The 16,994-nt window shown below is 39.7% G+C and overlaps 2 protein-coding genes across 3 annotated transcripts in view; one reads left to right on the top strand and one right to left on the bottom strand.

Annotated features, from left to right (window-relative positions):
* LOC108619543 (uncharacterized) overlaps window positions 1-11,137 on the top strand; it is a 65,028-nt gene extending 53,891 nt beyond the window's left edge. Inside the window, exons 3-7 of one of the 2 annotated variants that reach the window (XM_018016191.2) lie at window positions 65-268; window positions 1,556-1,749; window positions 1,960-2,062; window positions 4,624-7,628; window positions 7,694-11,137. In XM_018016191.2, the coding sequence (XP_017871680.1) occupies window positions 65-268; window positions 1,556-1,749; window positions 1,960-2,062; window positions 4,624-4,784 (662 nt within the window). In that variant the 3' untranslated portion in view covers window positions 4,785-7,628; window positions 7,694-11,137. The remainder of the gene's footprint in view (window positions 1-64; window positions 269-1,555; window positions 1,750-1,959; window positions 2,063-4,623; window positions 7,629-7,693) is intronic. The other variant, XM_089473156.1, reaches the window with a different exon arrangement.
* A 4,804-nt stretch (window positions 11,138-15,941) lies between these two features.
* LOC108619546 (coiled-coil domain-containing protein 25) lies at window positions 15,942-16,890 on the bottom strand. Its single transcript, XM_018016196.2, has one exon. The coding sequence runs from the start codon at window positions 16,728-16,730 to the stop codon at window positions 16,101-16,103; it is 630 nt and encodes a 209-aa protein (XP_017871685.1). The 5' UTR covers window positions 16,731-16,890; the 3' UTR covers window positions 15,942-16,100.
* Between the last annotated feature and the right edge of the window lie 104 nt (window positions 16,891-16,994).

Below are 16,994 nucleotides of genomic sequence, written 5' to 3' on the forward strand. Positions count from 1 at the left end.
GCATGCCGCATGCCGCTTGCCACATGCCACAACGATGTACTCAATTCAGAAAACTGTTTCGCAGAATGGGGCTCCGGGTGGCAGGGCGGAACCAACTTTCTGGTAGAGGTCGAAGAGACGGCTGCCATGTCCCCAAATGCCGCACGTGGCAGCAACAGCAGCAGCAACGCATCCGTGGACTACAATGCTGAGCTAGCCAACAGCCAGGAGACAGACCCTACGGGCACAGCGACCACAGGCACCAACAACGGCACAACTCTTGAAACGGGTTAGTTGAGTTCAACGGTTCGAACTCGTATTTATAATCAATTAATTTATGTGATCCCCCTTAATCCAGCGCAATGAAATATAGGTAGCCATTTACGTAGTGTACCACGGGCATTATGATTGGGATTATACATACATATTTAATCGGTTTATCTGATTTCATTCCAGTCACCAATTAACTGGTCTTCTGGTACTTGTATTTGAAGTCTCCGATTAAATTATTAAATTCACTCAGAATAAACTTATCTAGTTAGAGAAAGAGACAGAAAGAGAGAGGGGGGATTTTTAGAGATGCAGCCAACTTAATTAGCGTATACAGCCAAAGAGCAAGAGAAAGAGATAGCGATAAGAGTGAAGGGCTTACAGATTAGCTTTGATCCAGCCAACTTAACAGGCACTTGGCAACATATGTTGTTTGCCAGATGGTCAATATTGTTTGAGTAGAGCTTCAGCACAAATCTGCTTCAAGTAGATCGAGGATTTCCCTAGGCAAGAAATTATCCCGCTAGTTTTGCCAAATTAGCTGATTAATTAAAAGTTAGCGTTGCCAGATCATCAGGAACACATATAGGATATTAGATAATGAGATCCTGACAGCTATTGCCGTTAGTTTTAGGTATGCGCTGGCGTTGCCAGATCGTCAAAGTAATCTAAAAACTCTATTAGATATATTCAGTAGGATTCGTATTATTACGGTGCTACCACACGGGTGAATAATTAGATAGATTAGATGGACAGTCTATCCGATGTTGCCAGATCGGAATGTAAATATTGAATGTAAGCAACCGATTTTGGGTTGTCAACAGCGAATTCTGTCAGGCTAACAACAATACCAATCTAACCATCGCTAAGCCGGCGTTGCCGGATCACTCCACACACGGGGAGAAAACACGACAAGAAGCAGACTTAAATCGTAAAACAACATAAAAGCGACGCATGTTCGGCTTTAAAACAAATCCTTGAGGATGCGAGTGCGCAGGATACGAGTAATTGAATGTTTATGGTCTTAACTGTAATCCAATTGCCCTCTGCGACAACGAACAGCCAAGAGACAAGAGCCATGAGGTGGCAGGTGCTGAGACAGCAGCAAAATGTGGCAGCAAATGCGCGATAATTGAATTCCACTCTTGCGGCCTCTTGAGTTATTTATGCATCGTACGTGCAGCACACAGAAATTTAAAATACAAATAATAATACAACAGCAACAACAACAACAAACAAAGAACATATTTTACCGTACATTTCATAGAGAACAATTGAAATAAGTTTTCTTCCATCTCGATTGTAGGCCCTAAGATCATTGTGCGCACCGAGGAGGTGCTGATTGTGGGCCTCGTACTCATCCTCTGGGTGGGCGCCATAATGCTCTTCTTCAATCGCTGGGGCAAGATACGCATGCTGGAGCCGTACCAGCCAAAGTTCCAGCAACAGCATCGCAGTTCCTGTCCGCTGGTCGACATCGATGCCGTGCAGACACATCAGGTATTATATATAGATATACATATATAGAAATGTTAAAACAAATCTAAATATATCTGATATTCAAATAAATATTAAATCAAGAGCTTGTGACATCAGCCATAAAGTTTTCAATTGCCATGTTAATTCGATTCAATTGAATGTATATATACATCTATCCATATCTATCTACACATCTCTCATTGATATTCTCTTTGGTTTTTGTCATTGCAGCGCTCGTCGGTGTCCCGCATGTCGATGGGCATGGTGCACAATCATAATTTGAATATGCCAACGTGTCAATTTGCGGCCTATAATCCCAACATATATGCGAAGGGTAAGCCCATTGTCCTTGACGTCCTTGCCACGTGCCCCGCACCAAACGGCTGCGCCGGCCTTTACGCTTTACGCTCGTGCCTCATGTTGCATGCTGCACGTCTATCGTTTCCACCCCATTCATATTCAACAATGCTATGCCAGTGGGTATAATCAGTCATTGCAACGGTCTGCATGTAATGGGAAGAATTGCTATGAAGTGTGATCATGAAAATTGAGAAATCATGAATAATCGATAAATGTCGATATGCATTATTTGTAGTTTAGCTCAAAACTTAAAAAGCTGAAGACATCGAGCTTTGATAGTCCCCCATGGTACCTACATAGCATCGAATATTGCTAACTGACTGAAAAATGTTCTCAATAAAAATTCTTTACAGAGCATCTACTAGTCGCGCATTTCTCTACTATTTACTTTTGTTTGTTGGTTTTCGTGTGAAAAATTCGCGTAAAATGCAAATGCAAAATGCAATTAAATACGAACAACGTCTTCACACACACACATACTCACAGTCGATAGACCCTATTCCGCGCGCGTGTGTGTGTGTGTGCTGTCAACTCGTAATGCATGTTGTGTTGCCTACTTTTGTGCGAAACGCTGCAAACTTTCCGATGCAAATAAATTTTGCATGAATATACATGTTAATCGCATCGAACGAGCTGCAAGTTTGCAAACTTTTCGCCTTAAGAACCAGAAGAAAAAGAACTTGTCTAGCTTATCGAACTTATAGAGACTTGATTTAATAATCACTCTAATCAATGTTTTGCCTCAAGTGTTTTAAATTTGGTAAATATAAAGGACTATTCGAAAACTAGCGCTTTGGCCAATCATCATAAATTGAAACTAAAATTTGAGTTGCTTTACCCTGCACTTCATTTAATGGTATGCAGTTGCGTAACTTTTAAGGGCTATAAAAGTTGATGAAGCCGCAAACTTTTATATCAACATTTATTTAGCCACGCTTGACTAATTACATACATGCATGCATGATCTATGTACATATGTATGTGGACCCCCTTTGCGAATATAACATGATACTTAGATATGGGTCACTCATCATTAATTCAGCTCTATAGGCAACAGCTGCCAGGACTAGTAGGGCAAAAATAGAATGAACTTGGTGGTCTATTCAGGTCTTATAGAAAACTCAGTCAAGCCTGAACTGATGTAGATCTAGAAATATATATGATAAATGCCTAAGAAAGTTTATCTATAATTTTAGTTGCATACATATATATTATGCATTAAATAGAGTTCTACTTGTGTTAACTCACATTACCTAGGGTATTTCCTAGTCGTGCACTCCCCGTCACGCAGCTCTTAAGAAGTTGTGCCAGCTTAATGCATTTGTCTTTTATGCCGGACGCACATGTTTGCGCTTTACGCATTAGCGCCGCTGTCAGAGAGGACTTAATTTTGCCAAGATGCAACTCACTGGAAAGAGTAGTAAACACAGCGAACCAGAACGAGACAGAGAGAGAAAGAGAGAGAGAGAGAGAGAGTAAAAGAGAGCAGCGAAATATAGCTTATAAATATGTTTAATGCGCGCTAGTTGAGGCGTTGCCTGCTTTAAGTACTGCATTCTAGTTGGACTTCTAATGAGTTGCCAGACAATTAAGCTCCACAACACCAAGGCAGAGAGGGCGCACACGAGGAGGCGTGGCGCGCTGTGAGGCCTGCTCAAAGGGGGGAACCGAAGGCGCCAGCGAAGCAAATAACAATACAATTTTAATGCCATTTGCTGGCGCTCGAGAATGCTCCGGCTCCAGGTCCAGCTCTGACCCTGACGACAATAGCTATGCAATTAAATCTAGTGGAAACGTACATATACACACGCACGCACACCCACACACACATGCTTATACGCAACTCATGGACTAGCAAATGGAAAAATTGCTAAAAATGGAATGCGCAGTGGGTGAAATGGGAAGGGAAAGCTGCTTTTTCATGCATCTGAGTGTGTGTGTGTGTGTGTATGTGTGTGTGTGTGTGTGTATGACTGTGCGAGTAAATGATCAGTCGATTGTGTGTAGTCACTGATGATATTAAATGAGTCTATCAAATTTGGATTATGACTAATTCATTAGCCTGTCATTAACAATACTTTCATTAGATATTTATGTCTAGCACTATCAAAGCCTTATCTATGAGTACTATTATTTTTCTACCCACTTTTTATTTAATATCATAACTATATTCGTATTATATTACACATTATTATAATGCTGGCCATTTTCTTTAACACTTTCATCATATCATTATCATTGACATTCGTAACAGCCTAGAAATGTTCATGGCATTGGGATGAGAAAATCCATTATCATAATCATTATCATTACTATTTCTATAATTTTATTAGCATAGTTTTTTTTTTTTTTTTAATTTAACCATCATTAGCATTATCATTATGATTCTCCTTGTCCCGGTATCATTAACATTTCCATTACCACCCCGATCGTAATCACCGCCTAATAATGCTGCAACCTAGCACTAATACTGGTATTTTCTTTGAATACCAATGGCATATACTAATATAAAATATTTTTACTTATTTATTTCAGGCTATGCCTCGCATGTCTCGCACGTCTCTCGGCCTCGGCAGAATTCGGTTTTCGTGGGTGCCAGCACGAGTCACTATTTGATGCCGAGACCCCCAAGGAAGACGCGCTCCGCCATGGATCTGCACTCGATGGTGCTGGACGAGAGTGCCGAACAGGTGTAGATAGGAGGAGAGAGAGAGAGAGTGTATGTTAAGGCTTAAGTGTGCGCGTGTGTGTGTGTGATACTGTGTGTGAGTGTGGATGTGTGACTGAGTGCAGGTGCGAGAGAGCTCAGCTAAGGCATAAGTAAGTCAGCGAGTAAGTCAAGTTTAATGTCAATAGGCAGCTGAAGATGATAATAAAGAGTACTAAATGCAGTTCTACTAGAATACAAAACTGTCCAACAACTACTACAATTTACAATGTACAAATGTAAAAACTCAAAGCCACGCAATTCTACACCCAATTTCTATCTATCATTCTCTCTATTTCTCTCTCTCTTTCGCTCTCTCTCCCTTTCTCTCTCTCTCTCTGTTTCTTGATTTGCTGAGGAACCATGGCCTCAATTTCATCCGCGACAAAGCTCGCTGCTATGACACATCTTGCGTTAACATTTTGTCGTGCTGTTCAGCATTTGTCTGTCACTCTGCATCCCATGCATTATTTATAGTATTATTAATTATTATATTTATCTTTCTACCTTACGCGCAACAGTCTCCCAAATACGCCATAACTCTCACACACACAGTCAAAAGGAAACTATTTCGTTACCCTATACTTACATAATAAGGTTTACTTAGTATTATAAATTTAAATAGATCGTTGCAAGTAAAACAGTTTTGTTGCAAACGCTCAAAAGATATCCCCCCATACGATTACATATTTTGCTATATCTCCTAACTACAAGTGTCTATAGCTATACCTATACCTAGATACCTATACCTAAATCTATATCTATATCTATATCTATATCTATATCTATATCTATATCTATATCTTTATCTATATACATACATATAAAGGCTCGATTTAAGAACCTACGTGAATTAGATTCTTAATGCTCGTTCAGGTAGATCAATTGTTGGTATTTTTTTTTTTTTTTTTTTTTTTTTTTGCATTAAGTCAATAATATAGTTTTTAGGCTGAAAATTGAGATTCTAAATTGAGGGAACACTTGGAAATGAAAAGAGTAAAACTTGCGAGCATGAAACTCTATGGAGTTAAACAATCGAGAAAGCGACTTCAGCTATAACCAAATTTAATTAGAAGAAGAAATGAACTGAAACGAGTATAGAAAACGAATAAGAGATTCGTTCGTTCCTAAACAAAAACAAAAAAGTAAAAGAAAAAGAAAACGTTATATATGCAACTCTCTGCATACGGCACAGGATAGTTGATTTAGGATTTGGTCGGATCTGTATTGCCAACGTGTCAATTGGTCTATGCCTCTTTATAGCCGCTAAAAATATTAACGTTTATTTGCATACCAAATATTATATAGTTGGCCAACTATAATATATATACATATTCTATATACTGTGAGCATATGAATAATCTTCTCGATGTCCATTTTATAGGTGTGTTACTCTTCTATCTATCGATCTATCTAGCTAACCAACTATCTATGTTATCAATCTGTATGTCTATTTATAACTGTAATTTGTAATTTGCCTGTGTGCTAACTTTCGACCAAGAAGGAGAACTACAAAAATTAGAACTAAAACACAGAAACAACTACAACCAAGAGTATAACTAATGAAAGCTTTAAACAAATAAACAACCCATCCAACTGAATTAAACTAATATTACACAAATATATATACATTCATACATATATATATATATATAAATACATATTTTAAGAATCTTATATGTGAAAAACTAACTATATTCTAGTGCAAACTATGCGGAACAACTAATTAAACCTTAAATACAATTACAACTAAATCTAGAAAAAAACAACAAACATAATAAAAGAGCTATATATGTATATACCTATATATATACATATGTGCAAATATATAAGGGATTTATAAGTATTTCTTGGCTCCGAAAAATCACTGTAAAAAAATTGGTTCGGCAAACAGGCAGCAAATTGAATATGCGAATAAGTCTCTATTGAATAATTCAGTGTTGTAAAGTGCACAGAAATAATTGATCACATGTTCAATTTGACAAGAGCTTGCACAATAAGTAAAAAATAAATGAACGCAGAAATTACCAAAAATGTGCAGGAGCTAAAGAATACCCCTACTAAAGATAAAGATTCGTTCGACAAAGTGTTCCAAATTCAAAAGTAAAAGCTAAAGTCCATAAGGGTACTAAAATGTTTGTTTCTATGACAAAAATTAAAAAAGAGTTGAATACAAAAAAATGCAAAATTTACGTATATATATGTAATATATGTATGTATTTGTGCGCATCATATATAGAACTTTCTATACAGACAGATATTTATATATACACAGATGTATATATATATAATATATGTATATACTCGTATACTACAAAAAATGTCAAAGCGAAAATTATTAAACGAACAATTATATACAATACATTTCGGGAATTAAATTGAAACAATTATATTTAATGCAAGTCCAATGTGTTTCATTAACTTTCTTTACGAGGAACGTATATATACCATATACATATGTATTATTGGAACATAAATTTTATTCCTAGATTTAATTGGTGAGTCGGCATTTAAGAAATATCTCTCTGATGAGAGGAAAGGCTCTGTGCATTATCTCCAGTCTCTCTGTCTTTCCCTTCAATTTATCTCTCATGATGTTTCACTTTTATTCTCTTTTCCCTTTGCTTTCCTGAATTTCAGATTAAGTAACATTTTGTTTAGATTACATCAGCCTTGATCAAGTTAGCCTCTCAGCTCTCACTCTCAGCATTCATTATATGTCGACACAGCCGACAGAACACATCGAGAGCAACAGTAAACATTTTACAAAAATCTATATATTTTCCTAAAACAAAATTTTTATTAATTTTTTCAAAAATACGAAATCGAATCGGTAAATGTTTTTCCCCGTTCTAATGTAAAATAATATTTTGTAAAAATCAGATTTTATAAACCTAGAACTTTTAGCTAACCAAACGCTGGATCATGAAACCGAACTCAAATGAGAAGATAGAGTACCAGAAGCTCAAGCTGGAGTGCGCGGTGCTTGAGCCATTACCAATGCTTATGGAGCACAGCCCACATCCAGTTTATGTAGCTGGAAATAGTGCCTCGGTCAAGAGGAAGCGCCCAGACGAGATCTTTACCAAGCGGAAGAGGCAGAGGCTCTCCTAGAGCGTTTATTTGTTGTGAAATGTGTTTTCCAGGGGTAACATGTTCAAATATCAAAATACGCAAAAAAAGAAAAAAAAAAAAGTTGTTATTAAAAAAAGTATTATAAAGAAAAAATGAAAAAAAAAAAACTATATTGAAAACGTATAAAAATTAAAAAACTCTAATCAAACTAATTATGATTATCTTTTAATTCCATTGAGGGTGACAGCATTTGGGAAGAGCAGTCTACACTCTTTATATAAGATATAGAAGCCTGTTAGATAAATACATACATATATATGTCGGGGCGATCGTTTCTCATTTTGGTTTTCCATCTTAGCTGCGCGTTCACAACGAATTCCCGGTGTGTCGCTAAACTCTTTTTAATGCTCTTACTCGTTCAATCGTCTTTGACCAAGTGTGACTTCTCGTCTACTCTCGAAACTTCTAATCATGATCGCGTATTCTTGTTCATCGAAAGCAAAGCGACCCTGCTGCGAACGACATAACTAGCCGTCTCGCTCTCACCCAGCGACACCCGGGACCAAGTTCAGCAACAGCTATTGTTGTCTCTCTCTTAGTGACAGTGCATCCTTTAATTGCACTACAATACTAAATCAATCGACTAGCACGATATCAAGATATCAAATTGTTATTTCAACTCAGTCTAATAGTCGGTCGGGATTGTATATCAAAGTCTATAAATATTAAATATGCAGACGAGTCTTCAAGCGCAATACAGCTTTGTTATTCAAGAATGAAACTGGGATAATAATATATTGAGGTGAGTTATAATATATACAAAGATCTTAATCAGTAATCCGTATGATTCTTCTTCGCTTTCGTACAATAAGTACTTTCCATAGATTCGATAAGCTTCTCCCCGCAGATGACTTGTCCGGCAATCACTTAGACTGCTGCCCAATGATAAAAGCTGAGCATTCGAAGCTAATATTAAATATAATTTGAAATTAAGTAAATGATTGTATAGGGTGGCAGCTCTGTCGTAAATGGTACGCCATGTTCGGTTTTAATGGCTTGTAGCTCTGGCAAGTGCCTGGCCAATACAAAAAATGTGATTCAGCCTTTTTGGCCATGTGGCTGCTGGATCGCTGCTTTGCCTCCTTTGGGTCATAAACAATTTGGGCAAATGACCAAACGGCGCATAAACTGCTGACAACGATGCATAAAGCGAAGAGCAATTGCGCCCTGGGGTCATAAACGAGGCTTATGACTCGGCCTCAGGCATCGAACCGGAACCGGACTATGACCTCAAATATTCTGTGACTCTGACTGTTACTGTGACTCCGACCCTAATTCTTTGACTCTGATGCTCTGATGTGCTGAAGCCCTGAGACTCGCAGACGCAAATGTTGTTGTTGTGAGACTCTGGAGCTGTGATTCTGACTTTGATGTCGACCCTGTGTCTCAATTTGGCTCCGTCTCCGGCTGCGTCACCGACGCGGTGCTTCAACCTGCTTCTCTGGCCTCTTCCCATGCTCTTGCTGCATTTGCTCCTCGCGAGGCATGCAGTTCAAGTGCATTGAATTTATGGCCACAATGGCACATAGTAAAATGCAACCATAGACCCTTTCACCCTATCTCCTTCCTCTCCTGCCCCTCCTGCTGCACTCTGCGAGAGTCGCCTGCGCGTCGTGTGTCCTTGAAGGGCGCTCGCACACAAATCACGCGAAGGCAGCCTGCAGTCTGCCACGGTTGTTGTTGCTGTTGCTGCTGCTGCGTTAAATAGTCGCAACAGCAACAACAACGGCAATGGCAGCAACCGCCCTATATGCGCTGGGCGTGGCACCTTCTTGCCACGTTGCCAGCACTTGCCAAATTGTCTGCTTAAGCGGAATGCTTCAGCTCCAGGCTGTTCCCTCCTTAGCCAGCCGAGCTGCTGCTCATGTCCATGTCAGGGACATTTCGCCCCGCTTGGCCAACTAGATGTTGCCCCTGCTTGCTTTCGTTTAAGCGCTTTAAGCCACATGTTAAAGCCAACTAATATGCATATCCCTTTACCAAATGCCAGCTATACCTCGCATGATGTCCATGCAAATGCAAATGGCAAAAAACTATTCCAATTCAGAGTGATTAAGTTCGATAGCTGATTTTTCCCTTCACTTGTGAACTGACAGCTCACTCAATTGAACTAGATGTGAATGAACTAGATTTGAGAGCTTAGTTTCAAAATTTTACGAACAGATCGAAAAGAGTTTATTGGATTCATTATTGAACTGGGTTTTAACGTTAAGATATAGACTAATGGAGCTTATGCAAATCTGCTTTAAATATCAGTCTGCCAGACTGACTGACAGCTAGTCAGCAATGGTTGAAAGCGAGGTTCCAGTATCAAGATATGGTACATGGAGTACACAGCAAACGGCCCAGTTCCCTCTTCCCTCCCGCTACCCCCACTCATCTTTCACCAACCATCTCCCTCTCTTTCTACCTCTGCACAGCCTAGATATTTTTTATTTTGTTGTCAAAAATTTATGTATTGCAGCTGGAACGAAAACTTAATTGCTTTTGCCTGGCTGGGCGAAGGGAAGGGAAGGAAGAGGTATTCGAGGGGCGTGTGGCAGGCATTGCTCTGACAGCTCGTGCTGCCTATCATATTTTAACAGGCATTGTTGCTACGCGTTGTACTTCTTCTTCATTATTGTTGTTCTTTCGTTGTTCTGCTGATTTTTAAATTTTCTTCGATGCATGCGCGCTTTTCCGAGCTGCTGGTGTTTTTCCAGCAGCTGGAGCCAAAGTCGGAGCTTCGTTAACTTTGATTTGTCCACTGAGACACATTCAAATGAAATTTCACAGCTTCCTATCCCTATCCTTTCTCTCAGTGAAAACTTCCCACGACAGCAAACATGAAATAAGCGCTTGTACTACCTAGTTAGCTCCATGGCAATGGGGTAGCTTTGGTTCCATGTGGATGACTCTGGGGCTAGCTAACGATAAGAACGTCCAAAGCAACAAAGCAAAAGAAGTTGAGAGACGAGAGTGAAGAAGTAAGAAGAGAGACAACAAAGAGAGAGACAAGGAGAGTAAAAAAGAATGTATAAAGTAGAAAATAGGATAGAGAGAATACAAGAGAGAAGCGAGAGACGAGGAAAAGGAAGAGAGGAAAGAGAGATACGAAAGAAGAAGAGGAGATGCGGCCTTAAAGAGAGCAATGAGGAACAGAAAAGATAGAAGAATGAGGAGAGAGAGAAGAGTGATGGCATAATAGAAAACTGGAATAGAGAAAAGGGAGTGAGAAAGAGAAAAATGGGAAAAGAGGGAATAGAGATAAAAGGAAGGCAGGTAAATAAGAATAAGAATAAGCCGGATAAGTAGAGATAGTAAAGAGAGAGAAGAGAACACAAAATATAAATAAAAAATGGAGAGCGAAACAAAAAAATGAGAGAGAACAGAAAAATTAAGATAGAGCCGATAAAGAAGGGAAAGAAGATGAGACAAAAAGTAAAAGAAACAAGAAGACAAAATAAAGAAAGGGGAAGAGGAGAGAATGGACTTAAGAGATAGAAGAAACAAGGAGAGGAAGAGAAGAGGAGAGAGCTGAATAGTTAATTTCTTGCTCCTTCGTATTATGTTTATTCCGTTTATACCTATAGATACGGTCTGATAGGTATCATTCAGTTTCATCATCAAGGCCATTACAGGGTATTAAGTAGCACAAAAATCAGCTTACTGGGGCCGCAGTACTCCGGGGCAATTGCCGGAAACCTTCGCTTGTCGTCGCACTGCCCCAGCCCAAGGACAAACCCATAACAGCGCATTTGAAGACATGTGTGTGTGTGAGTGGATGTCTACGATGGTCCTGGGGTGATTCTGGGATAATCTGGAGAGCACATTTATATGAGGCAGTCACATAAAATGCAGCAATTTCAATGTTGCAAAAAGCAACTCGTCTGCCGCATGAGCGATCGCTACAACTGCTGTTGCAATTCGCTCAACGATTCCGAAAGCTACAACATTATAACACAGGTCGTTATATACAATCTATATCTGTATACGTATATATATATATATATTCACATATGAATGTACATAGATGAAATTAATACACAATTCCATTAAGCAACTCAGCTCGAGGCTGAAGGAGTCGTGTTGCTAGTCGAGCTTTTGCTCTAATAGTTTGGCCAGCTGATTGATTGCCCTCATGGCCACCACATGGCCACGCCCCCACCCACCGGCTCTTCCGCTTCCGCCAGCGCCTCTAGCTTGAATTTCTGGTACTGCTGCTGTTGCTGTTGCAGTTGGTCGACTTCGTCTTTCTGGTTGTGTTTGCATGCATGAACGATGGCAGACGGTATGCGGCATGCGGCGTGTGGCATGTGGCATGTGGCATGCCTGGAGGCAACGCGCATGGATTTCAACACAATGCGCAAACAAATGTGAAAAGCGAATTTTGATGAACTGATAGCAGCTTACAAAAAATATATATTTATTACACAATTAATCAAGACATATTTTCAAACGAGTTTCCTGTCCAATATATATGTCATATCTATATAGTATATAGTGTGTATATATGTACATATTAGATTAATTAAAAAAATTATTAATAATATGAAAACTTACTTTTATGAAATATTTGCTGATTATTATCGAAATGAATAAAACAGTATTTTAAAAATGTAATGAACATTAAAATAAATAGATAATAGACAAAGAAATGGGTGTAACGAACGAAGCATAAATTAAAAAACTAAATAAAATAAAAATATGAGAAAAAACATTTTCAAAATTCCACATTTTAAAATTTCCGTCAAGCTGGCTGAATCCCCTGCTTCTCTACCTTGAGGGCAGACCCAAAAACCTTCTCCGAATGATGTAAAAAAAATACCACCTTATCCTCTACTTTACTTATAAATTGCATTTTTATTTTGATTTTGATTTTATTTTTTTATAAATTTAAGTTTGAAAACAAAATCATAGCTCTTATGATTCAAATCTTTTGTTTCATTTTGAAAAACTTACAATATTTGACTTATAAAACTGCCTAATACCAAAGGTACTTCAAGCCACAATAAATCTTAAATTGATTTCATTTATATATATATTTTATTATACAATATATATATTCAAGAAGATTTTAACTGGCTTTGTGACTCAGCTAAGTGCTCGAATTGAGAATATATAAATAATATAAATTTATATTCGTATTTAGGATATAGAGAAGTGCTATAAATCTAAGCTTAAACTGTTGTGAATCTGTTCACAACGAAAAAAGCTTGCCTTTAAATGCTCTGAAACAAGTTAATTAACACAGCCAACCAGAGATTGTGAAAGAAAGAGAGGGAGGGAGAGAGAGCGAGGTAGCCAGTCAACGTAACAACAATCAGAGTAGACTAATAATTAAGCTCAGGCTGCATGAAAAAAAGGCAACACAGAGCTGACATAGGAGACAAGCAGACACACACACTCACTAGTTAAAGGGCTGTAAGAGGGATAGAGAGAGATGGAGAGATTGGGAGTTGTCCTTGTCCTTGTGCAACTGGACGCCTACACAAGTGTGGCATTTCCCATGCCTCGGCAACTTTTGATGCTGCGTGACAAATGCAATGAAAGCCCAAAAGCGACGCGTTCCATTGTCATTGCGGCCGCAGTAGGCGCCCGAGGAGTGGCGGAGTGGGCGGGTCAGAGGGGAGCTGCCCGGTGGGTGGTTGTTTTCGGTGGCATTTGATTAATGACTGCCATTGCGGCGCTGAGTGATGAGCGGCTTTGACAGTGGAACACGACGCAATGGGATGCCCCAAAAAAGGGACCAAAGCTAGACGAAGGGCGGCCGGATGCTGGGTCCCAGGGTCCAGGGCCACTTTCATGCTCACGGATGTCACTTTATTATAGTTCTCAGCCGAAACTAAGTTGCCGCATTTACGGCATCTGATTGGAGCCATTTTAAAACGAGTCCAGCGTGCCGGGCATGCCAGACTAGCGAATGATCTGTAATGATGGCAAAAGTAAATTAGGATTAAATTATGTTTGCAGAACAGATGATTAGGCAGATGACTATTTTCTCTGAATCATTAACTTTGTAAAGCAAGCAAATATCGATCAGGGGCTAAATGATTTGAGAGCCCTATTTGCTGTGAGCATACTCTCTGTGGCTAGTACATGGTCAAAATTCTGGTCAAGCGAGCGACAAATTGACTCGTAATGAAGCCTGAACTTTTCTGTGGCCACTTAAAGAAAGCTAGCATGGAGCTAGCAAGCCAGGCACAGCAACAACTCAACTAACCAGTTGTACGCTGTCACCCTTGGGGGAAACTTGTTGTAGAGATTTGCTACTTTCGATAAAAAGTTTCGCAATGGCTCATAAAGAATGTTGAACACATCGTAAAGATGATCTCAGCCAACACTCTATCCCGCTGCAAGGCACCTCTGTAGCCCTTCAGCGTCGTTTTACTGAGTCACTTTAAGCTGGGGGCAAGCGCAACCCAACCTGAACACTGCATCGCATTCTGTTAATTGAAATCGAGCTTAAAATTCAATTCATAGTTAACATTGGGCTAACAGCGCCACAGTAACAGCACAGTTAACAATTTACATTGTCGTCAGCTGATCTCCATAATATTTGCATAGGGTATTGAGAGCCGAAAGTTTGAAATCAATCAATGGGAACGTAACGGGCCAGGCGGCCAAAAGAGGCGTGGCCATTGCGCCTCCAAACTGTCATCAATGTTTACGAGCGCTCATAATGGCAGCAACATTGGGCATAAGCAAACAACGAGGGGAGCTGTGGGGCAGAAGGGTCAATGGGCGGACCAGTGAGAACTGCTGCAAGTGAGCTATGGCCTAATCAAAAGACACGCAGCCTCATCAAGTTTTTTGTTCGCAACAAATGGACTGGGAATGGGGCTGGGCCGGGGCCGGGCATGAACAATGCGTGAAAATAAAACGAGCGATAATGAGTGCGTGCTGAACGCTGCTGACCCGCCAGCTGGCCCAGCCATAACATCGAGCATCCAGCACCAACAACAATGGCCACGTGCGTACCCCCAAATATTACTACGGAACATCTCAAAAAGGCAACAAGCCGTCGCTCCATAAAGCAGACAAGCTACCCAAACCGTAAATTGAGCTGTCAAGGACAGCATCAGGGCTGCCTCCAACCGCAGACATAAAACAAAACAAAAATCCCCGGGCTTCGAGTTGCATTTTGGCTGCTAAACTCCGCCCAACGTCACATTCTGCTTTTATAAATGAGAAAACATTTCTTCATTCGCCACTACTTTATCTTTTTTTATTTCGCCCTGATAACTATAAAAAAGTAGACAATTTGAAACACGAGGGCTCTAGTCGAGATTGCTCGACTAAGAGATCCCCTGAATTCTGAAAAGAGCTTATACTCCAAACATTCTGTGCTTCTGTTATGCACACATGCCTACGCATGCGTCCACATGCTCGCATATATACTTACTTACATATGTATGTACATACATACATATGTATATAAGCAAGCGATCTGCTAACTACGCATTTGACTTCGATTCCGCTGAGGCTGCATTATAGGAAATTATTTGTAATACATACATACATATGTATGTATGTATGCATATATGTATGTATATCCTTCCGGACGGACGGACAGACGTGCATGGCTACATCGTGTCGAATCGTAGCCCTGCTTAAGAATATAGTACATATGCATGTATAAGTACCTTACGAGGTTTGCCACACTTCCTTCTACCTATAACTTATGTACATTTTCAGAAAAATACCCAAATTTCCTATGTCAATGGGTTTGAGGTACAATTAGGTCTAGCAAAGCGGATGGGTAGATGCATATTTTTAAGAGCAATTGTTTAAAAAACTAATGAAATCAAAATTATAGACTAAAGCTACAAAGAAAAAAACTTCGAAAAATTCGCACATTATTTCATTTTTATACATATGTATGTATGATCAAATTTGCATAATTATTGCATTTGCAGTATTCCCATTCAAATGACGCGCATTTTGTCGTTATCAGTGCTGCCAGACCAAGTGCGTTCACACATGCTAACAGAACTGCTCCACAGTTGAAGAGCAGGAACTTGGCTCCACATTCAAGATTGGTTAACAGAGTTTTTATTACTATTGCTTTGCTTCGTGTTTTACACTTGCTTTACAAAAAAAAAAAAAAAATTTATATACATACAAGTATGTATATATGCATACAATTATATATATTTTGTGTTAAGTATCTAAAGTGGCAAAGTAACTACTACATAAAGTCATCAGATTCGTTGCCGGCATCATAGTTGGTGCGCATGTTCTCTGCCTTCTGGAGCGAGGCATAGCTGCGCAGCTCAGCCTCCAGCTCACGCTGCTTGGCCGCTTCCTTTTCCTTTTCACGCTTCTCGCGCTGCAAGCGTTTCTGATCCTGACGCTCGGCAGCATCTCGCGCCTCGCGCTGCCCACGGAAATCCGGATTCTCCACTTCGGTTTTGGTCCTATTCAGACGGTTGACGATTTCGTTGATGCGCTTTTCCAGCCGTATCTTACGCACCGCCTTTTCATCATGATAGGCCACCTGACCAGGCTCCATGTCGGGCGTCTTTTTAAGATTCTCCCACATGGTATAGACGACCTCTAAATTGTTTACCTTGTTGCCCTGAATGCTGTTTGCTTTGCACAGCTGTGCCGCATCTACCAAGACATCGGTGGGTATATCATCGATGGTCTGTCCCTTATTCAAACGCAAATAAACGTGCGCCGATGACAAATTGTGCACATGGAACCAAACATCTTCTGGCCAGCCCCAACGGATGAGCTCCTCATTTTCGTGTTTGTCGCGACCCATGTACAACATTGCTGCTGGCTGTACGACGTTGCTCTTGAAATAGAAAACCATATTTGTGCACACACAACAGATATTGCCTTGGAGATGTATTAATTTGTTTCCTCCTTTTTATTTGACAATACCAATTTTTCTATTATTTCAATATCTGTTCTGCAAATGTAGTCAAATTAACATGATTAGCATGTTGTTTGTTGCAGCTAACTTCATGTTACTCAAATGTAAACGTTACGTTCAACAACTTAACAGCGCTGTTAACAAACAGAAATGTAAGCTAACATTAAAAATAACGTAGTTTCTCTTTGCAAAACCTACTAA

The sequence above is a fragment of the Drosophila arizonae genome, chromosome X (genome assembly GCF_054131065.1).
Source record: "Drosophila arizonae isolate 15081-1271.41 chromosome X, UAZ_ARI_1.0, whole genome shotgun sequence".
Lineage (NCBI taxonomy): Eukaryota > Metazoa > Arthropoda > Insecta > Diptera > Drosophilidae > Drosophila > Drosophila arizonae.